This window comes from Ursus arctos, unplaced genomic scaffold, assembly GCF_023065955.2.
Source record: "Ursus arctos isolate Adak ecotype North America unplaced genomic scaffold, UrsArc2.0 scaffold_39, whole genome shotgun sequence".
Classification (NCBI taxonomy): domain Eukaryota; kingdom Metazoa; phylum Chordata; class Mammalia; order Carnivora; family Ursidae; genus Ursus; species Ursus arctos.
In genome coordinates, this window is record NW_026623055.1 from 1151992 (window position 1) to 1170804 (window position 18813).

Here is an 18813-nt window from a genome sequence, read left to right on the forward strand (position 1 = left end):
GGGCTTTGGGACACAGGGACTGCTGAGCCCGTGACCAACAGGGGGCGCTGTGGGACTGCCCTGTGGTCCCTACTTGGCTGCTCCTTGAGGAACTTTCACTGAAGGGAACTTGGCCTGGAATTGGGGTCTGTGCTCCCTGATGGGACTCAGCAGCTGTGTCCTCTCAGCCCTGACAGGGTCCCCTGAGCAGGGTCCTGTGTGTGGTCTCGGCAGGTGCTTCCTCCCAGGGCTCTCCCCAGGGCTGAAGCCAACCCCATCCTCCTCAGTGTGTGGTGTGAGCTGAGCTCCAGCACCAGGGCTCAGGGAGGGGCTGGGCATCACTGGGTGGAGCCCATTTGCATGGACAGGCCCTCCTGGGACAGAGGGTGGAGGAGAAAAGGAGGCCTGGGTCAGCCCAGCCCACTGTGGGGACCAGTGTCTGTGTCACCATGGCCTGGACCCCAGTCCTCCTCGTGCTCCTCTCCTATTGTACAGGTAGGGACAGGCCTCGGAGAAACTGGCAGCTCTCAAAGTCACTCTTCCTAAGTCAGCATCTTGATAAATTTCTCCCTGTTTCTTGTCCCATTAACCACACTGTGTTGGCAGGTTCCCTGTCACAGCCTGTGTTGACCCAGCGGCCCTCCCTCTGCATCTCTGGGATCATCCACCAGACTCACCTGCACCTTCAGCACTGGGTTCAGTGTTGGTAGATACCAAACGTACTGGTTCCAGCAGCAGCCAGGGAGCCCTCCCCGGTATCTGCTGAGGATCTACTCAGACTCAGATACACACCAGGGTTCCGGGGTCCCCAGCCGCTTCTCTGGCTCCAAAGATGCCTCGGCCAATGCAGGGCTTCTGCTCATCTCCGGGCTGCAGGCTGAGGACAAGGCTGACTATTTCTGTGCTACAGCTCATGGTGGTGGGAGCAGCTACCGTTACCCACAGCATCTCAGATAAGGAGGAAGTGAGATAAAAATCCCTCCAACAGCAGGTCTTTTCTCTGAGTCTCTTTTCTTGAGAAGCTTCTGGGGAGGCTTCTGTAGGAGAGAGTCCTGGTGGGAGGACCTGACCTGGAGGAGGGAGGATTGACACACAGACTATGCTGTCGCCTGAGCCAGCACAGGTGTCCTGGGAGCTCACCTAGGTGAGGGTTAGTGCCCACCTGCACATGCACCACGGTTTGGGGTAAATTAAAAATAATAATAAATATGCAGTGACTTTACGTATATGTAGGAGTTTTGGCCACCAGCCCCATGATCAAACTGACAAAATTCCATCACTTGCTGAGAAACCCCCAATGCACCAGCAGTCAGACCAATGTCCCCCCCAGACTCCCCACTTTGTGGCCCCTAGTTCCTTCCCGTCTGCAGTCAGCTCCCTACTGTGCACATTTCACAGGTACTGAACCACAGAACAGGCGCCATTGCAGTTGCTCCATTCACTGGCAGGAGCAGCGTGTGCACTGCTGTGGGGACGTCAGCGCCACCGTCTGTAAATATGCGGATAACGTCATGTATGTACATGTCACCCTTGCGAGGAGAACTTGCTGATTTATCTGGACGCTTCCAATTTAAATGCATAGGAAGTTGAAATGTTCATGATCTGTGTTTCCATAGTGGTCTATAAAATATTCAAGGGTTTCAATATTTTTCATTTTTATTTTCTGATATCAAATATACCTTATCAAGTTTTTTGTGGGTGGGGTTTCTTAAAAATAAATAATTTAGCCAGTGGTTGTTTTATTCTGTTTGAAAAATAATATTACGTGTTAATTAAAAATTTTTTTCTAGTTATTTTGTTTTACTTGTCATGGGAGTTGGGCTGTGTCTCCCTCCTGTTTTGCTATTTTCCTGTGACTGGCCGATGCTAAATGTCTCCTTCCCCTCTTTTCCCATCACTGTGGTGTTCCCAGGGCTCCAATCCTGAGGTTCTCACCCCATCTGCCCACAGCACTGCCTCTGAGACCTCCAGTCTCCCTGGTCGCCCTGGATGCCCGTCCTGTGGTTGGGGCTCGGGTCTCCCCCTCGCTGTCCCATGTCTTCACACTCAGGGAACTTTCTCCTTCATGATGGTTCAGGCCACTGCTAGCTTCCCCTTCTGTTTCCCATAGATATTTTGGAACTGACTTTTCTTCCGACTGAAGCTCATGATTTATGGAGTTAGTGTGGGAGCAAGGCCGTCCAGGTCTCTGGTTTGTTTGTGCATTTATGTATTCATTTGTTTTCATTTACAGGACCTGAGAAGTTGTTGTGTGATCTATCTCATGCGTTAATATGGTAGGAATCTTGTGTAGTTTCCTGTCTTCTTAATTGTGGAGGTGTTTTCAAGAGGTATGATTTCTGTGCAGTGCAAGTATATTGCATACATTTATACTTTTGGAAAGGATTCTTCTTCCCTAATACCCTGGATGAAATTGGATCCTCTCAAAGAGCATATATTGACATCGTAGCCCTTAGGAGCTAAGAATGTGACTTTGTTTGGAAATGGGGTTGTCGCAGATGTAATTAGTAAAGGTGAGGCGATAATGGGGTGGGGTGGCCTCCTAACCCAACATGGCTGGTGTGCTTGTAACAAGACAGCCAGACGGAGACAGGACGGGCACTGTGGGGAGGTGGAGGCAGAGACTGTGGGTCTGCAGCTGCAGCCGGCGAATGCCCACACTGACCCGCATACCTCTCATGGCTGTGGAGAGGCAAGAAGAATGCCTCTGCAGGTTTCAGAGGGAACACGGCCAGCTCTGCAGACCTTGGGGCTGTGTGAGAACAGCAGAAATGCATTTCTACTGTTTTAAGTCACTCAGTCTGTGGTACTGTGTTACGGCAGCCCTAGAAAAAGAATATACCTAAAATCAATATATATAAACATAGGAAAGGTCACTCAAAAGTGGAGAAATACAACTTAACAATGAAATTATTTCTCAGTGATAAAATTGGTAAATATTAACATTGATTTTATCCTCTGTAATAAGTGTGCTGAGTAGGAACTCCATACGTTTTTGGTGAGGGTATAAGTTGGTGAATCAGTTTTGGAGCATAAATTTAAAATTTTTACCAAATACTAAATATATATATGGTTTGCATTCGTGTTACATTTTTAGAAGTCAATTATGAATGAAAAGTATCTAACTAATACACTCCAAAATGAATATCCAGGCATATCTAGTTTAGAGATGTTACAATAACAACAATTGAGATCAACATGAATATTTCTCCATGGAAAAGTGGCCAAATTATGGTAAATTATCCTATGGAATAATGACAAACTATGAATCAAAATTAGAACATGTCCATGCTTTTCAAACAAATATTGATTATAGTTTATATGTGAAAGACAGTCATGGAGCGCTGGAACTACACAAAAAGCATAATTATGTTATGTTTTATATATTATATATATACACACATATATATATACACACACACATATATATATATGAAATACATGTAAATGTATACATATATATATGAAATACATTTAAATGTGTATATATATATAATTACTAGACCACATTCTTGAAAGTGTTATCAGTTGTCCATTCAGGAAGAAGTAAGTGTCTGTGGAACAGAGGAGTTGGTTGTCAGTGGTTGGTATCATATCAATATTATAGGCCATTTATAGTAATATTATTTAATATCATTCCTTTTACTGAGAAAATTGTAAAAGTAGGCTAAAAATACCCTAAATGTATCAGGGAGCCAATACAAAATGACTTTTGTGAGGGTAATATTCAAGAATAAGTGAGAACCTATTGAAGTTTTCAAGGACAAAAAACATGATATTCTCACAGCAAAGACAGCAATAAAGACAAAATACATACCACGGGGGCAGGTGAACCAGCAGGAGACCCTGACAACAACAACAATATCCAAATAAGCCTGCTTGTAAGGGTAACTCAAGTAGAATTATTACCAGGGTTGAACCAGTGGGCTTCTCTGGGGGACTTTAAGCCTTGAGCTTTGTTCAAGGGCATTATGTCCCAGTTGTGAAGCCAGGGGCCAGGCAGAAGGAAACTGAAATATCAGGTGATCCTGAAATATCTCCTAACATAAATGTTTCAGTTAGTTGTCTCGCTGAGGGGACTGGTGACCTGGAAAAATGTATAGCTCAACCCCACACCAGCAGGGGGCGGAGGTGGGCTTCTCCTGAGGGCTCAGGGTCCGGGCCAGGAAGACCAGCAAAATCTATCACTGACCTTTGCACACTTGGAAAAGCAGGGACCTCACTGTGGGTGACTTTCCTGCACCTGGGCCCCCAGGGGCCACAAGAGCCCTCAGCTCAGATTCACACATGCCTCATATTTTGTCCTCCACTGCATCACAGAGTAAATTGTCTAGACCTGATTTTCTTGGAAAGATAGTTGGACAGGACCATCACATAACAAAAATACATTTGCTTTATGAACTCAAGCTGTAATGGTCCCTGGGCAAAGGATAGGACACACAGCGGTAGGGACTGTCTCCATGCCAGCAAATAGGCCTCAGCAAGCAGAGCTCTGGGGCTTCTCCACCATGGCCTGGATTCTTCTCTTTACCTCCTCACTGAGTGAATAGAGAGTTTCCTTTAGGGGAAAGTGAACAGATAGGGGGGTGACAAAGGCATTGGCTCTGCTTTTCACTCCTGTCATCTGGGTAGAGATCTTTGTCTCGATTCTTTCTGCCACCTTCTGATCTGAGTTCCAGGGTCCTAGGTCAGATGGGGCCCATTCTGCCCTCCACAGTGTTTAAGTCTTTGTAGAAAAAACATAGTTTATAATATATATATATTAAAATAGAGGGTGTGTTGCATTCTAGCAAATCAATGGAGGGAATACAACCCAAAAGAAGAGTATCCAATGTGAAAATTAGAGGAAAATCTCATTTATGAACATAGCTAATATTTGCACAAATGACTCAAAATATGAGCTACTAGAAGCCATGTTATCGGGGAGCCTGGGTGGTGGTTACATGTCTGCCTTTGGCTCAAGTCATGATCTTGGGGTTCTGGGATCTAGCTCCTCATGGGGATCCCTGCTCAGGGGGTGCTTACTTCTCCCTCTCTCTCCTAACCTCCCCCCACCACTTGTGCTCTCTTGCTCTTGCTCTCTTTGTCGTAACAAGAAAATCTTTTTAAAAAAAATCCATTTTATCTTAGGAAAATTGACCTTGAGCATCAGGGAGAATTTGGGCTGAGACTGGGTTGTGTGAGGAATATGGAATGTGGGGGATCAGATATGATGCGGCATGGACCGTGGATCAGATGCCCAAACAGGGTAGAGTTCCTGAGCTCCCAGTGTTGGTTCCCTGACCCTCTCTGGAAGAAAGCAGTGGAGTCACTAGACACACTGCAGGGGACACACACATCTCTAGAGTGACCTGGTCAGCCTGCAGTAGCATCCCCTCAGAGATACAAGCCCTGCCCAGAGGAAGCTCCTCCCTGACTCATGCAGGACCACACAGGACCCAGAGGGGTGCTGCTCTTTCTACTTCCTGCATGTGAGGGGCTCCTGGGATCCTGGTGTTTCTCCCATGTCCAGCCTATCAACCCCACCATTCTGCTCTGGCTGCAGATCCCACCCAGACCTGACCCATAGGAAAGTGAATAGGACCCTGGTGTCTGGGGAATGCCTGGGAAAATGTGTCCAGGGGGGCACCCTCAGGGACCCTTGCTGCTAGTTATGACGTCCATGTGCTCATGATGAAATAAACATGTCATAGGTGCCTGAGCCCTTTATCTGCCATCATATCACAGTTGTTATTTCATTCTGATCTTTTTCATTCATTCCAAATACCTTTGAGTATGAATACTGCTCCTCACCACAAAATTTGATAGATATGAAATTATCTATTGTATTCTAAAGTGTCAGGGATGCATTAGTGTAATAGGAACATCACTTAGTACACGTTCTTTTCTCTGACATGAGTTGGGGCTCTCAAACACAAGAAGAGAAAGGGAAAATAATCATGCAGGATTTAACTAACCAACAATTTAGTAGTGGTTCCAAACTGAATAGCAATCATTTCTATATTTCAAAAGAACACCAGCCCTCAGCCACATCTTCCCTATTTCTGGAGACACTTTACCCCCCTGCCACTCCTCCTTCCACCCAGTCCCTTCCCCAGCCTTCCCAGTCCCTCTGATCCTCAGCAGAGCACAAACAGAACTGGAGTTCAAAAACCTCCATGACGGTCACACCCACTTGTTCTTCCAGTGTCTTTTTCATTTCTTATAAAGACATACATGTCCATATGTTGTTATACCTGATGGGGCAAACTGTCTCATGGTGACCCTCTGTCTTTTATCCACAAAACTTGCAGGTACATTGAAGCTACTTCTTATAATTGATGGTTTCTTAGAACAAAGGAGGGTGTTTGCCCCAGCCTGGCGGGGCTGCTCAGTGTGCTGCCCCCATCCCTGTTTGACTCTCGCTTAGCAACTGCAGACAGGGTCCATGACTGAGTCAGAAGAGACCACCATCCCTACATTCCTCAGCCATGGGCTTTGAGATTCCCTGTGTCCTCATTTCTGGAGGACTGACTGCTAAGATCTTCCCAGGAGACAAAAAGGAGTAGCCCTGGGAAAAGAGAATGTTCCAGGGTTAGATTTGCGGAAACCTAGAAGCAGGGCCAGGAGATGGAGCACACACCTATCTCCTCATTCAGCTTTCAGGCTTCCCAACAATGAACCTTGGGACAGAGGTCAGCAAGGTCATTGAGGATGTGATTTGGTGAAAGATGCCCCCCTGACACTTAGTGTCCCAGGTCACCCTGCAGTCATTGGAATGTGTGAGGTCGCAGCATCTTCTCCTTTCAAGATATCCCAGGGGTCCTATGGGGAACCCTGGGGCACAGAGAGAGAAGAAGCTTATTTGCATGAAGCACCTTCTCCTCCTAATAGGTCTGGAGACATGAAAAGGTCCAGGGACACCCGACTCCAGCTCAAGATTCTGTGAGGGCCGCACACTGTGAGGGTCCCCAACATGGCCTAGTTGGTGCTTCTTCTTGGGCTCCTTGCATATGACTTAGGTCAGGACTCTGTGGGAGGCACATAAAAGCAGGGTCTCAAGTGCTTCTTGTTTCCCATTACACCTTTCTCTCCTGTTGGTTATAGAAGCAGATTCTCACGCTGTGGTGATCCAGGAGCCATCCCTGTCAGTGTCTCCAGGAGGGACAGTCACACTCACTTGTGACCTCAGCTCTTTCTCAGTCTCTGCTAGTAACTCCTGTCGCTGGTTCCAGCAGACCCCAGGCCAGGCCCCCTGCATGCACATCTACAGCACAAGCTGCCACCCCTCTGTTGTCCCTGAGCACTTCTCTGGATCCATCTCTGGAACAAAGCCATCCTCACTATCAGGATGGTCCAGTGTGAGGATGAGGCCGACTATTGCTGTTTGCTGTCTGTGGGTGGTGGTCTTTACACAGTGATTTACATCCATGAGGAAGTGCAGCCAGAACCTCCCCAAGTGCTCAGAATGGCTCAGCCTCAGAGGCGGGAGAGAAAGGAGGGGGTTATGGTCACCAGCACCCTGGGAAGGGAAGCCCCCTGGCCTCATTCTCCCATTTCTAGGTTCATGGCCAAGTGTGCCCCATCCTGAGTATCTCAGGGTGTGTCCGTCTTTCCAGTGTGACCCTCCCAGACTGTGCTTCCCCTTCCACCTGCCTACAGTGTTGAGTGGGGGCTCAGTTCCATTATATATGGATTAATACTGAGATTCAATGTGCTGCTACCAAGAAGGACTATTATAACTCTATTCATTTACTTGATAATGGGAGGGAAATTAATATTTTTTTAATTGGAAGCTTGATAAAAACGCGATGCTCCATCCTAGACCTTCTAAATCTGAAACCTGTGTTGGTTTTCATAGATCTACATTTAACAAGTCCTCCAGGAGATTTGTATGAACGCTGATGTTTGAGAAGCATCTGTTCTTTTATATTTATGGAATTATTTCTGAAAATATCTCTTTAGAGTGCCATGAGAATAACATCTTTTGACTCAATCATTCTCCAAATCCCACTGAAGACCAAAGAACACTGAGAAACAGATTCAAAATCTCAGTCCACTGGTGGTCACAACATCCCGCTGTGGCACAATGCATGCTGGGAGACAGAGTGAGGGACAGTATGTGCCCAGTGGACGTAGATTTGTAATTTGGCCTGGAAACTGTATGACCTGAGCATTACGGTCCCTGACTACAATGGGCTCCCAGTGAAATATCGAGAGACACAGGATAGCATAACAGTATGTATTCTGTTTGGTCCCCCCACCACTAAATGATCTTGTGCAATACTTGACATTATACTTGGATGGTTTCTACTATTTCTGTTTCAAAATACACCATCTGTATTAAAAATTACTAAACAATTCTGAAAATTAAATTACTAGTTTATCTTACATCCACAATGATAGGAAAGTTACAGCCAAGTAAAACACAGCCCCAGGCATAATTTATGCTCAGTAGATTTTGATCAAGGAATGAGGCAGCACTTTGTTAAACTCATGCTTTCCAGCAATTACATTGAATTTGTTCATCACTTTAGTTGACACCTTCCCACAAAGAAAACTTCGGGCCCAGAGGGCTTCACTAGAGAATTCTATCAAGCATTTAAGGAGGAAATGATGAAAATACTACAGAGATACCGAGGAGGTAAGAAGAAACTTGAATATATGTTATACATCTAGTTTTTTCTCTGATATTATAACCAGATAAAATTTTCAAAATAAAGGCAATTAAGAATCAATATGCTTCATAGACATGGGGACCAGAATATAACAAAATTCTTGCAAATTCAATCTAAAAACGTATCAAAGGGCGCCTTGGTGGCTCAGTTGGATAAGTGTCTGACTCTTGGATTTGGCTCAGATCATGATATCATGAATGATAAGATTGTGCCCCATGTTGGGCTTCACATTTCAGTCTGCTTGAAGATTTTCTCCCTCTGCCCCACCTCTCGCTCTTTCTCTCTCAACATAAACAAATAAACCTTAAAAAAATCCCTAATATATCAAAGATGGTCATTTTAGACACTTAGGGTTTGTGAAACATTTGATAGTCATCATAATTCACTCTATAAGAGAATAAATTAAAAATATAATCATCTCCATAAATGCACCTATATTCACCTGAAACCATTCATCTAGAGGCATACAGATCAAGAAGCAGAAATAAACTACATTATTCTTAGGTGATATGATCATTTATGTAGAAAATACAAAATTGACATGAAAAGAAAAATCTCAAAACAAGTAAGCAATTACAACAAAGTTTCAGAATGCACACTTAATATAGAAAAATTAAGTGCTTACCCATTAACTACCATTGAGCGAGTGAATTGTAAAATATACACAATTTATATTAGCACCAAAAAAGGGGATATTCTTAGGTATAAATCAAACTTAGTAATATGTGCAAAATCTATATAAGGAAAATAACACAGTTCTGTTTGTTTCTCAGAGTCCATAGTCTCTCATGCTTCATTCCCCCTTCTGATTACCCCCCCTTTCTTTATCCCTTTCTTCCCCTACCGATCTTCCTAGTTCTTATGTTCCAGAGATGAGAGAAATCATATGATAATGAGAAACAAACTGAGGGCTTCAGAGGGGAGGGAGGTGGGGGAATGGATAGACTGGTGATGGGTAGTAAGGAGGGCACGTATTGCATGGTGCACTGGGTGTTATACGCAACTAATGAATCATCGAGCCTTACATCGGAAACTGGGGATGTACTGTATGGTGACTAACATAATATAATAAAAAAATTTAAAATAAAAATTAAAAAAATAAAATAAAATATACTGTGAAAAAAAAGTGAAATAAAAATAACACAATTCTGATGAATGAAATGAAAGAACTAAATAAATTGAGAGATACTCTATGTTCGTTGGTGAGAAAGCTCATTACTTTCAGGATATCAGTTCTTCCCAATTGGATGTGTAGATTTAACGCAACCCTTAAATCCCAGCCAGATATTTTGTAAATACTGAGGAATTGATTCTAAAGTTTATGCAGAGAGGGAAAAGATCCAAATTAGTAACATAACATTGCAGGGGAAGAACAAAGTTGGAAGACTGACACTTGAACTTGAAGACTATTATAAAGCTACAGTATTCAACATCAGTAGAAGACCAGTAGAGAACTATAGATCACATTGTGTTATACTTTGTGTCTGCCCTGCTTTCACAGATGCTGAATGTGGCCAGAATGTGGGCGTCTACCATGATCTCCAGGGGAAACCCATCTCCTTCCGAGAGAACCTGGTGTGGAGAACATGGGACGGAATGAGTTCAGGGAGTCCAAGGACAAAGGATGGATGAGGCTGGGGCAGGGGACAAGGGGCAGAGCTGAGAGGTGGGCAGGGAAGTGTGCAGGCCAGAGCAGGAAGGAATCTTAGGGGTGGGAAAGGCTTGGGTGTTGAGCAAATAGCTGTGAGGAGTCACTGCAGGGGTTGGAGCCATGGGGGGACCTGCCTGACCTGAAGGAGAGGGACCCCTCTGAATGCCTTGAAGAGAGTGTTTCTGAGGGGAAGTGGGTGATTTTGGTCATAGACCTTTGACTTAAGGTCCCTGTGAGTCTATAGAGATTTGGTGACTATTTGCACACAGAGCTGATCTGGTTTGGGGGCCCTGTGAGAACATGATTTCTGCACCCCCTTTCCCAGGCATATGGAAACAACAACAAAACATCACATTCATCTTCCTACTGAAGGAAAGCAATGGGTAGGAAACTACAAGTGGAAAATAAATTTAGCTACAATATAAACAGTTTGTGAGGCAACAAAGACAGAATCCTGACAAGAATTTGGAAGCAGAAATACTCAGAAACCAAGAATTTAGGAGATATATCTCACTTCCAAACATAAAGAAATATGTCTAATATTCACCAGTAAGTGTTCAGTCAGGCAAAGCTGATAGCTTTTCAGAAATCACTCGGTCATATCTGATCCCGATCAAATTGTAACAGCACCACATGACCTTTGAAATGTATGCTGAATTGATGTCGTGAGGGTATGTCACTGAGCTGACTTCCTGGAAAATGTCCAGTCTCTACCGTTCCCTGAAGATCCCCTGCAAGACCCTCAAACCAGCTACACTGTCCTCTGATCAGTGATGCTTGACAGGATACAGTGACATTTTGCAGTAACTTCTCTGAGGATGGTGAGCACTAATTGATTACTTGTGTACATTTTTGCCCTTTCCATAGAGAGGTGTCCCTTCAGAGCATGAGAAACCTGAGTAATCACGTACAGTGCATACGAACAATGGTATCTAGAGATAAGTCATGTTAGTGAGAATAGACAAGGACCTGGTGAGCTGCTGAAAACCACCGGGCTCTCAGGGCTTTGGTCCAGGTTGAGATTGGAGCATTGTGACCAGAAGGGGGCGATGTGGTACTGCCCTATGGTCCCTACACAGCTGCTCAGAGATCCCTTACCTAAGAGAGTCTGGGCCTGTGTGCTGGGCTCTGTGCTCCCTGATGGGGACTCAGCAGCTGTGTCCTCTCAGCCCTGAAAGACTCCCCTGAGCAGGGTCCTGTGTGTGGTCTCAGCAGGTGCTTCCTCCCAGGGCTCTCCCCAGCGCTGAAGCCAACCCCCATCTCAGTGTGTGGTGTGAGCTGATGTCCAGCACCAGGGCTCAGGGAAGGGCTGGGCAGTCACTGGATGGAGCCCATTTGCAGGGACAGCGCCTCCAGGGGCTGGGGGTGGAGGAGAAAAGGAGGGCTAGGGCAGCCCAACCCACTGTGGGGACCAGTGTCTGTGTCACCGTTGCCTGGACTCCTGTCTTCCTCATGCTTCTCTCCTGTTGTACAGGTAGGGACAGGCCTCAGAGCACCTGGGCTGCCCTCAAATTCATTCTTCTTATTGTGAGAATGTTGGGAAGTTTCTCCCTGTCTTGCCCCATTATCCACACTGTCTTGGCAGGTTCCCTGTCCCAGCCTCTGCTGACCCAGCCACCCTCCCTCTCTGCATCTCTGGGATCATCTGCCAGACTCACCTGCACCTTCAGCACTGGGTTCAGTGTTGGCAGCTACTAAACATACTGGTTCCAGCAGGGAGCCTTCCCTGATATCCTTGATATCTCCTGAGAGTCAGCTCATTGTCAGACAACACAACAGGGATCCCAGTCCCTCATTGCTTACTGGATTCAAAGATGATTCCACCAGTTAAGGTGTCTGACATCTCTGGACTCCAGCATAAGGACCAGGTGACTATTACTGTGATAAATGCCAAGACAGTGTTAATGTTAACACAGTACTTCAGATCCATAAGGTCAAGAGACAAAATCTCCCCCCACTCTGGGAGTCTGGTGACATCACACAGGTGGCTCAGGGGATGTCTTCTGTTGTCAGATCTCCAACAGACCCTTAGTTTTTATGGAACCAGATGATTTGACAGTGGCATATTCCTTAAGTTAAAATTTCAGACTGATAACCTGTTCTCACCATGTTCATGTTTTCAAAGGCAAACTGGCTTGCTCAGAGATAAAAATTACTCAGTGGAGATGTCAGAGGATAAGAGATGTTGATTCCAACTCTGTCTCTAGGGATGGATCACAGATACTTTTGTTCAGAGTGCTTCAATTTGGGCTTCAGGTTATAAAAACAGCATGCAGAAATAAATGCTCTATATAGAAACATTAAACCATCAACATATAAGAATATAGTCAATGCCGTTTGTAATGGGCATAACTATGAATTTCTTGAAGAGAAATTTTAGGGAAAGTAAAAGTCCTGTACTTGGAAAACTACAAAACATTGTAAGAGAAATTGGAGAAAACTTGGATAAATGACTAGATATTTCTTCCTGGTGGATCACAAAGCTGAATGTGTCTGAAGTAACAATTCTTTCTACATTTTTCAGCCAGTAGCTGGTGTCAGTAGCTTCCTGGCACAAAACAAATAAAGATATGGAATATCTCTCACAAATAGAGACTGAAAGAATCTTAAAAAAAATTAGAAAACAGAATTCAGTTTTATCTATCTATCTATCTATCTATCTATCTATCTATCTATCTATATCAAGAAGTGCATTCTGTGATCAAACGGGGTTTATTACAGGTTTATTACAGGTAGCAAGGACAGTTTAACATTCAAAAATTAATCAGTATAATGACTTGTATTAACAGATAAAAGAAAAAAATCCAGTGATCTTATCAATCAATGCAGAAGAAAACACTTAATTCAAGATCTATGCATGATAATAAAAGAAAATGAATGAATGAGAATGACAAAAAATATCAGAGAATGAAGTATAGAGAACATCATCAGCTTAATAAAGGGAAGTGTAAAAGACCTGCAGCTCACCCACATGAAGGTGGAGCCCTGAAATCTTCCCCTTAGGGTAGGGAGGAAGACAATCGTGTCCAATCTTAATACTGCTGTTCAACATTGGGCTGAATGGGTGTTACACGCAACTGATAAATTATTGAACACTACATCTGAAACTAATAGTGTACTATATGTTGGCTAATTGAATTTAAACTAAAAAACAAAGAAAAAAAAAGCATTGAACTGAATGTTCCAGATAAAACCATAAGGCAAGAGAAATAATGAAAAACCTAGAGACTAAGAAGAACAAGACACAAGTGTACCTCTTTTCAATGGAGAGAATGATCTGCAGGAAAAATACAAAGGAAACTACAAATATGTATTTAAATATATAAATTTGAGGAGTAATAAGTAATTTCAGGAAGGTCATAGGATACAAGATCGATAAGAAATGTCATTTAGATGTGTGTATACTAGCAATAATCATGTAAAACCGAATTAAATTACCATGTAGAACCACTCAATGATGATTTAGGTGCATATTTAACAAAACATGTACAGGCCATTAATGTTGAAAACTTCACAATATTAGTAAATAAAACTCAATCTAAAACAATGGAGAAACATGATCTGTTCATGGATTGGAAGACTCATAGTAAAAATGTCATTCTTCCTAAATTGTGTAAAAGTTTAGACCAATGGGGATGTGAGGCACAATCTCCCCATGCTCTCAGGGCTGGGCTGTCACTCCTTCCCTCCTAGAACTTCAGACACGATTTCCCTTTGTGCTCTGAGTTCAGTGCCACACACAGCCTCATGTGGCAGGGCTCCTGCAGACTAGTGTCTGTGTGCTGGGAGGACAGATCCTAGGAGGGAATCACTGCCCACAGAGTGTGGAGAACTGTTTTCTAAGCTGGTGGAAGTAGTGACAGATGATAAAGATGTTCAGTGTCTAACCCTCTAGTAAAGCACATGAGGACCTCTACCCATACCTTGAGAGAAGTGCCCCCATCTCCTCAGTGCTGTGGGAACCTCAGAAGAAGGAGAGCCTGAAATTCAGGGAGAAATCACAGAAGAAGAAACATGCAGTGTCCTGCACAGAAGGGATCATGTGTCCATGGGTACCCATCACTGCTCTGGACTCAATCTTGATCTAAGAGGAGTTTGTATAAGAATCACCATCTCAGACCTGACCCATGAATAACCAAGGGAGCTGTGGACAGACTCATCCTGTGGAGTCTGAGTACAGCATAAAGTCTGCCCCGGTGTGATGGAAGGACATATAAAGCAACATATGGATTGTCCTTAAGGCCGGAGACAGTGGACAGAGCATTGAGAAAGCAGGATCTGTCTTTGATGAACTCTCATCACCATGTCACACAATGGTGTATCTTAGCCTGGATATCAGGGGGAGCTCAGGGCCTGTTTTTGAGGTGATCAGAGCTGGGATCTGTCAATTGGCACTGCCTGTGACCTCTATTGAGGACTCACAGCTGTGACTTTCCTAACCCCTGGCCCCACACAGCCCCTCTTCTGCCTATCCTCCTGACATCTTCAGGCACAGGAAGCTGACCCAGGCCCAGTGAGGGGTCAGAGAACGTATTTGCATCAGTGGGCCCTCCCTGTCTCAGAGGACAAAGAGGGGAAGGAATTGGTTAAGGGAGGCTCTGCTCAGCTATGGAGCCACAGAAAGCAGGATCAGTGATGATCTCCACTATGATCTGGTCCCCTCTACTCACCCTCCTCGTTCACTGCACAGATGACTGGATGTGGGGACAAGGGAAGGGGCCCTGGGAGGACATGTGGGGTCCTGCTTCCTTCTCTTGTGTCTAGTCCCCACATCACCCTATCTGTGTCTCTCCCTTGCAGGGTCCTGGGGCCAGTCTGTGCTGACTCAGCCAGGTTAAGTGTCTCAGGTCCTGGGCCAGAGGGTCACCATCTCCTGCACTGGAAGCAGCTCCAACATCGGGATGGTTATTCTGTGAGCTGGCACCAACAGCTCCCAGCAATGGTCCCCAAGTGGGTCATCTGTGGTAGTAGCAACTGACCCTTGGGATTCCCAGATCCATTCTCTGGGGCTTGGAAATCAATATTAAGGATCATTGTATAAAATCTACATTTAAAAAAAGAAAGAAGTGAGGATCAAATTTTGAAGTTGGAAACTGCTGTTTTGTTTCAAGGTCATGATTTTGGCTCCTTCCTTATTGAAAAAATATTTAAATAGAAAAACATGCATAGTCTTTTAGGGGTGCCTGTGTGGCTCAGTTTGCTGGGCATCTACTCTAGATCTCAGCTGGGATCTTGATCTCAGGGTCGTGGGTCCAGTCCTCGCATTGGGCTCCGCATTGGGCATGGAGCCTACTTAAAAATAAACAAACAAGCAAATAAACATGCATTTTTTAAATAAATGCTTTAGATTTAGTCAATTACATTTGATACTCATTTCTGTCTTTATATAAATAAATACAGAAAGGGAGAGATAAAGGATATTTCTTTAGTGTCTTAAAGATTTTGTATCTTTAAACTGGAGACAAACATTATTCCTAAAGGTGAAATATTAGAACTGTTTCCATTTTATTTTATTTTTTTTTAAGTTTTTATTCATTTATTTGACAGAGAGACAGCCAGTGAGAGAGGGAACACAAGCAGCAAGAGTGGGAGAGGAAGAAGCAGGCTCCCAGCGGAGGAGCCTGATGCGGGCTCGATCCCAGGGACCTGGGATCACTCCCTGAGCCAAAGGCAGACGCTCAACTACTGAGCCACCCGGGCGCCCCCGTTTCCATTTTAATCTGGGATCATATATGATGGCTTCTGGCACAGTTACTGTGAAACATTTTAATCTGTAACTCTCACAAATTAATAATAAAGATTCTTTGAAAGAATTAAAATATTTAAAATGGAGAAATAAATTCACTTTTAGGTTCTAAAATCTGGTGTAATCTACCTAGAATGTGAGAAATTTTACAAAAAAAATTCATTAGGATAAATATGAAAATTACCAAGTAAAAGAAACTTATTTATTTTCTTATATATTTTAAAAGCAATTCAAAGTGTTTACCATTCTTATCCCAGCATAAAATATGTATAGACTTCTAATGATTCCATAAGAAAACAATCTCTAATTCAGTGAATAATATAAAAGAAAATTTGAATAATTGGTGACATATTTTCTTTTATAAATACATTGAATAAAAATTTTAGCAATAAGTAGATACGTTATTTATGCACTTCTATTATTTTTCATTTTTATGTTTCCTTTGAAAAGGTGTGGGTAGCTGTAAGCATGGGTGCCATGCTGATCCATCAGACATTAGAAGGAAGGTGAATACATGGCCAACACCAGTTATTCAGTACTACCTGGGATAACTTGTGACTTCTCTGTGTCAGTGTGAAAGTGTAGCAAAACTGGGTGTAAAATAGGGATTGGCTCCCAACAGCACCCCAACTGATGCTCCCAGGCTGAAGCCACACTGAGATACCACCTTCTGCCAGTTAGAATGGCAAAAATTGACAAGGCAGGAAACAACAAATGTTGGAGAGGATGTGGAGAAAGGGGAACCCTCTTACACTGTTGGTGGGAATGCAGGTTGGTGCAGCCACTTTGGAAAACAGTGTGGAGGTCCCTTAAAAAGTGAAAATTTGAGCTACCCTATGGCCCAGCCATTGCACTACTGGGTATTTACCCCAAAGACACAGACGTAGTGAAGAGAAGGGCCTTATGCACCCCAATGTTCATAGCAACATTGTCCACAATAGCTAAATTGTGGAAGGAGCCGAGATGCCCTTCGACAGATGACTGGATTAAGAAGATGTGGTCCATATATACAATGGAATATTACTCAGCCATCAGAAAGAACAATTTCACAGCATTTGAGGCAACATGGACAGGACTGGAAGAGATTATGCTAAGTGAAATAAATCAAGCAGAAAAAGAATTATCATATGGTTTCACTCATTTATGGAACATAAGAAATAGGAAGATCAGTAGGAGAAGGAAGGGAATAATGAACGGGGGGGGGGGGTAAACAGAAGGAGGAATGAACCGTGAGAGACTGTGGACTCTGGGAAACAAACTGAGGGCTTCAGAGGAGTTGGGGGTGGGGGATTGAGATAGGCCGGTGATGGGTATTAAGGAGGGCACATATTGCACAGAGCACTGGGTGTTATACACAAATAATGAATCATGGAACATTATATCAAAAACTAAGGATATACTGTATGGTGACTAACATAACAAAATAAAAATTATTATAAGAAAGAAAAAGAAGCAAGGAATCACATATAGGGAAAAAACAAAACAAAACTGTGTCCTTCACAAAAAGGGACATGTATTCATGGGGGAGGGTCACTGCTATGGACTTGATCCTTATCTAAGAGGTATCTGTGTAGGTATTGTTATCTTGAACCATGAACAGCCAAGGTAACCATGGACAGACTCTTCCTGAAGAGTCTGGGGGTAGAGCATACAGTCTTCCCCAAAGTGATGGGAGGTGACATAAGGAGACACGTGGTTTGGCCCTGAAGGACAGTGGACACAGAAGGTATCTCTGATGGTCTCTGGTCACCATGTCACACAATGATGTGTCTGGGTCTGGACATGAGGGGGTGCACAAGGCATATTTCTGAGGGTTAAGGGGTGATCAGATCTGGGAACTGCCACCTGGCATTGCTCTACCAACTGCTCAGGATTCACACTGTGACCTCCCCTTCCCCTGGCCCCACAAAGCCACTCCCCTTCCAACCGCCTGACATCCTCATCAGAGGGAACTCACCCAGAGCCTGTGAGGGGTCAGAGAGCTCAGAGTCTCATTTACATAGATGGGTCCTCCCTCACTAACAGGATGAAAAGGGTAGAGCGAGATTAGGGGAGACTGCTCAGACGTGTTGCATAGAGGGCAGGTTTAGTGATGACTACCACCATGGCCTGGTTCCCTCTCCTCCTCACCCTCCTCTCTCACTGTACAGGTAACTGGATGCAGGGTCAAGGGCAGGTGCTATGGGAGGACATGTGAGCCTTGCTTCCTTCTCTTGTCTCTAGACTCCACCATCACCATCTCTGTGTTTCTCCCCCTTGCAGCGTCCTGGGCCCAGTCTGTGCTGACTCAGCCATCCTCCGTGTCTGGGGCCCTGGGACAGACAGTCACCATCTCCTGCACTGGAAGCAGCTCCAACATTGGGAGTTATGCTCTGAGCTGGTACCAACAGCTCCCAGGCACACCCCCCAAAACTGTCATCTATTATGATGATAGCAGTCCCACAGATGTCCCCAGTCGATTCTCTGGCTCCAAGTCTGGCAGCTCAGGCACCCTGACCATCTCTGGGCTCCAGGCTGAGGATGAGGCTGATTATTATTGCTCATCGTGGGATGATAGTCTCAGTGCTCACACAGTGCTCCAGACCTGTGAGGAAGTGAGACAAAAACCTGCTGTCCCCACAGTGATGGGGTTTCGTTGTTGCCAAGGCATCTGCTTCCCTTCTCCTTTGGCCTAAAACAGAGCTCTGAACAGACACCCCCCCACCCCCCGTGAAGTTTCTCTGGACTATATGTCCTTGTCCTCTCAATTCTGTCCCTGAATCCTGTCTTTGTAGGCATAC

The 18813-nt window shown here is 44.3% G+C and overlaps 1 pseudogene and 1 gene segment (V, D, J or C); both read left to right on the forward strand.

Moving 5' to 3' along the window:
• The first annotated feature begins 428 nt into the window (after positions 1–428).
• LOC125282351 (probable non-functional immunoglobulin lambda variable 5-48) lies at positions 429–936 on the forward strand (annotated as a pseudogene).
• Positions 937–18099: 17163 nt separating this feature from the next.
• Positions 18100–18708, forward strand: LOC113248729 (immunoglobulin lambda variable 1-44-like). The segment is given in 2 exon segments: positions 18100–18183; positions 18296–18708. Coding segments are annotated over 2 exon segments (471 nt in total).
• The last annotated feature ends 105 nt before the right edge of the window (positions 18709–18813 follow it).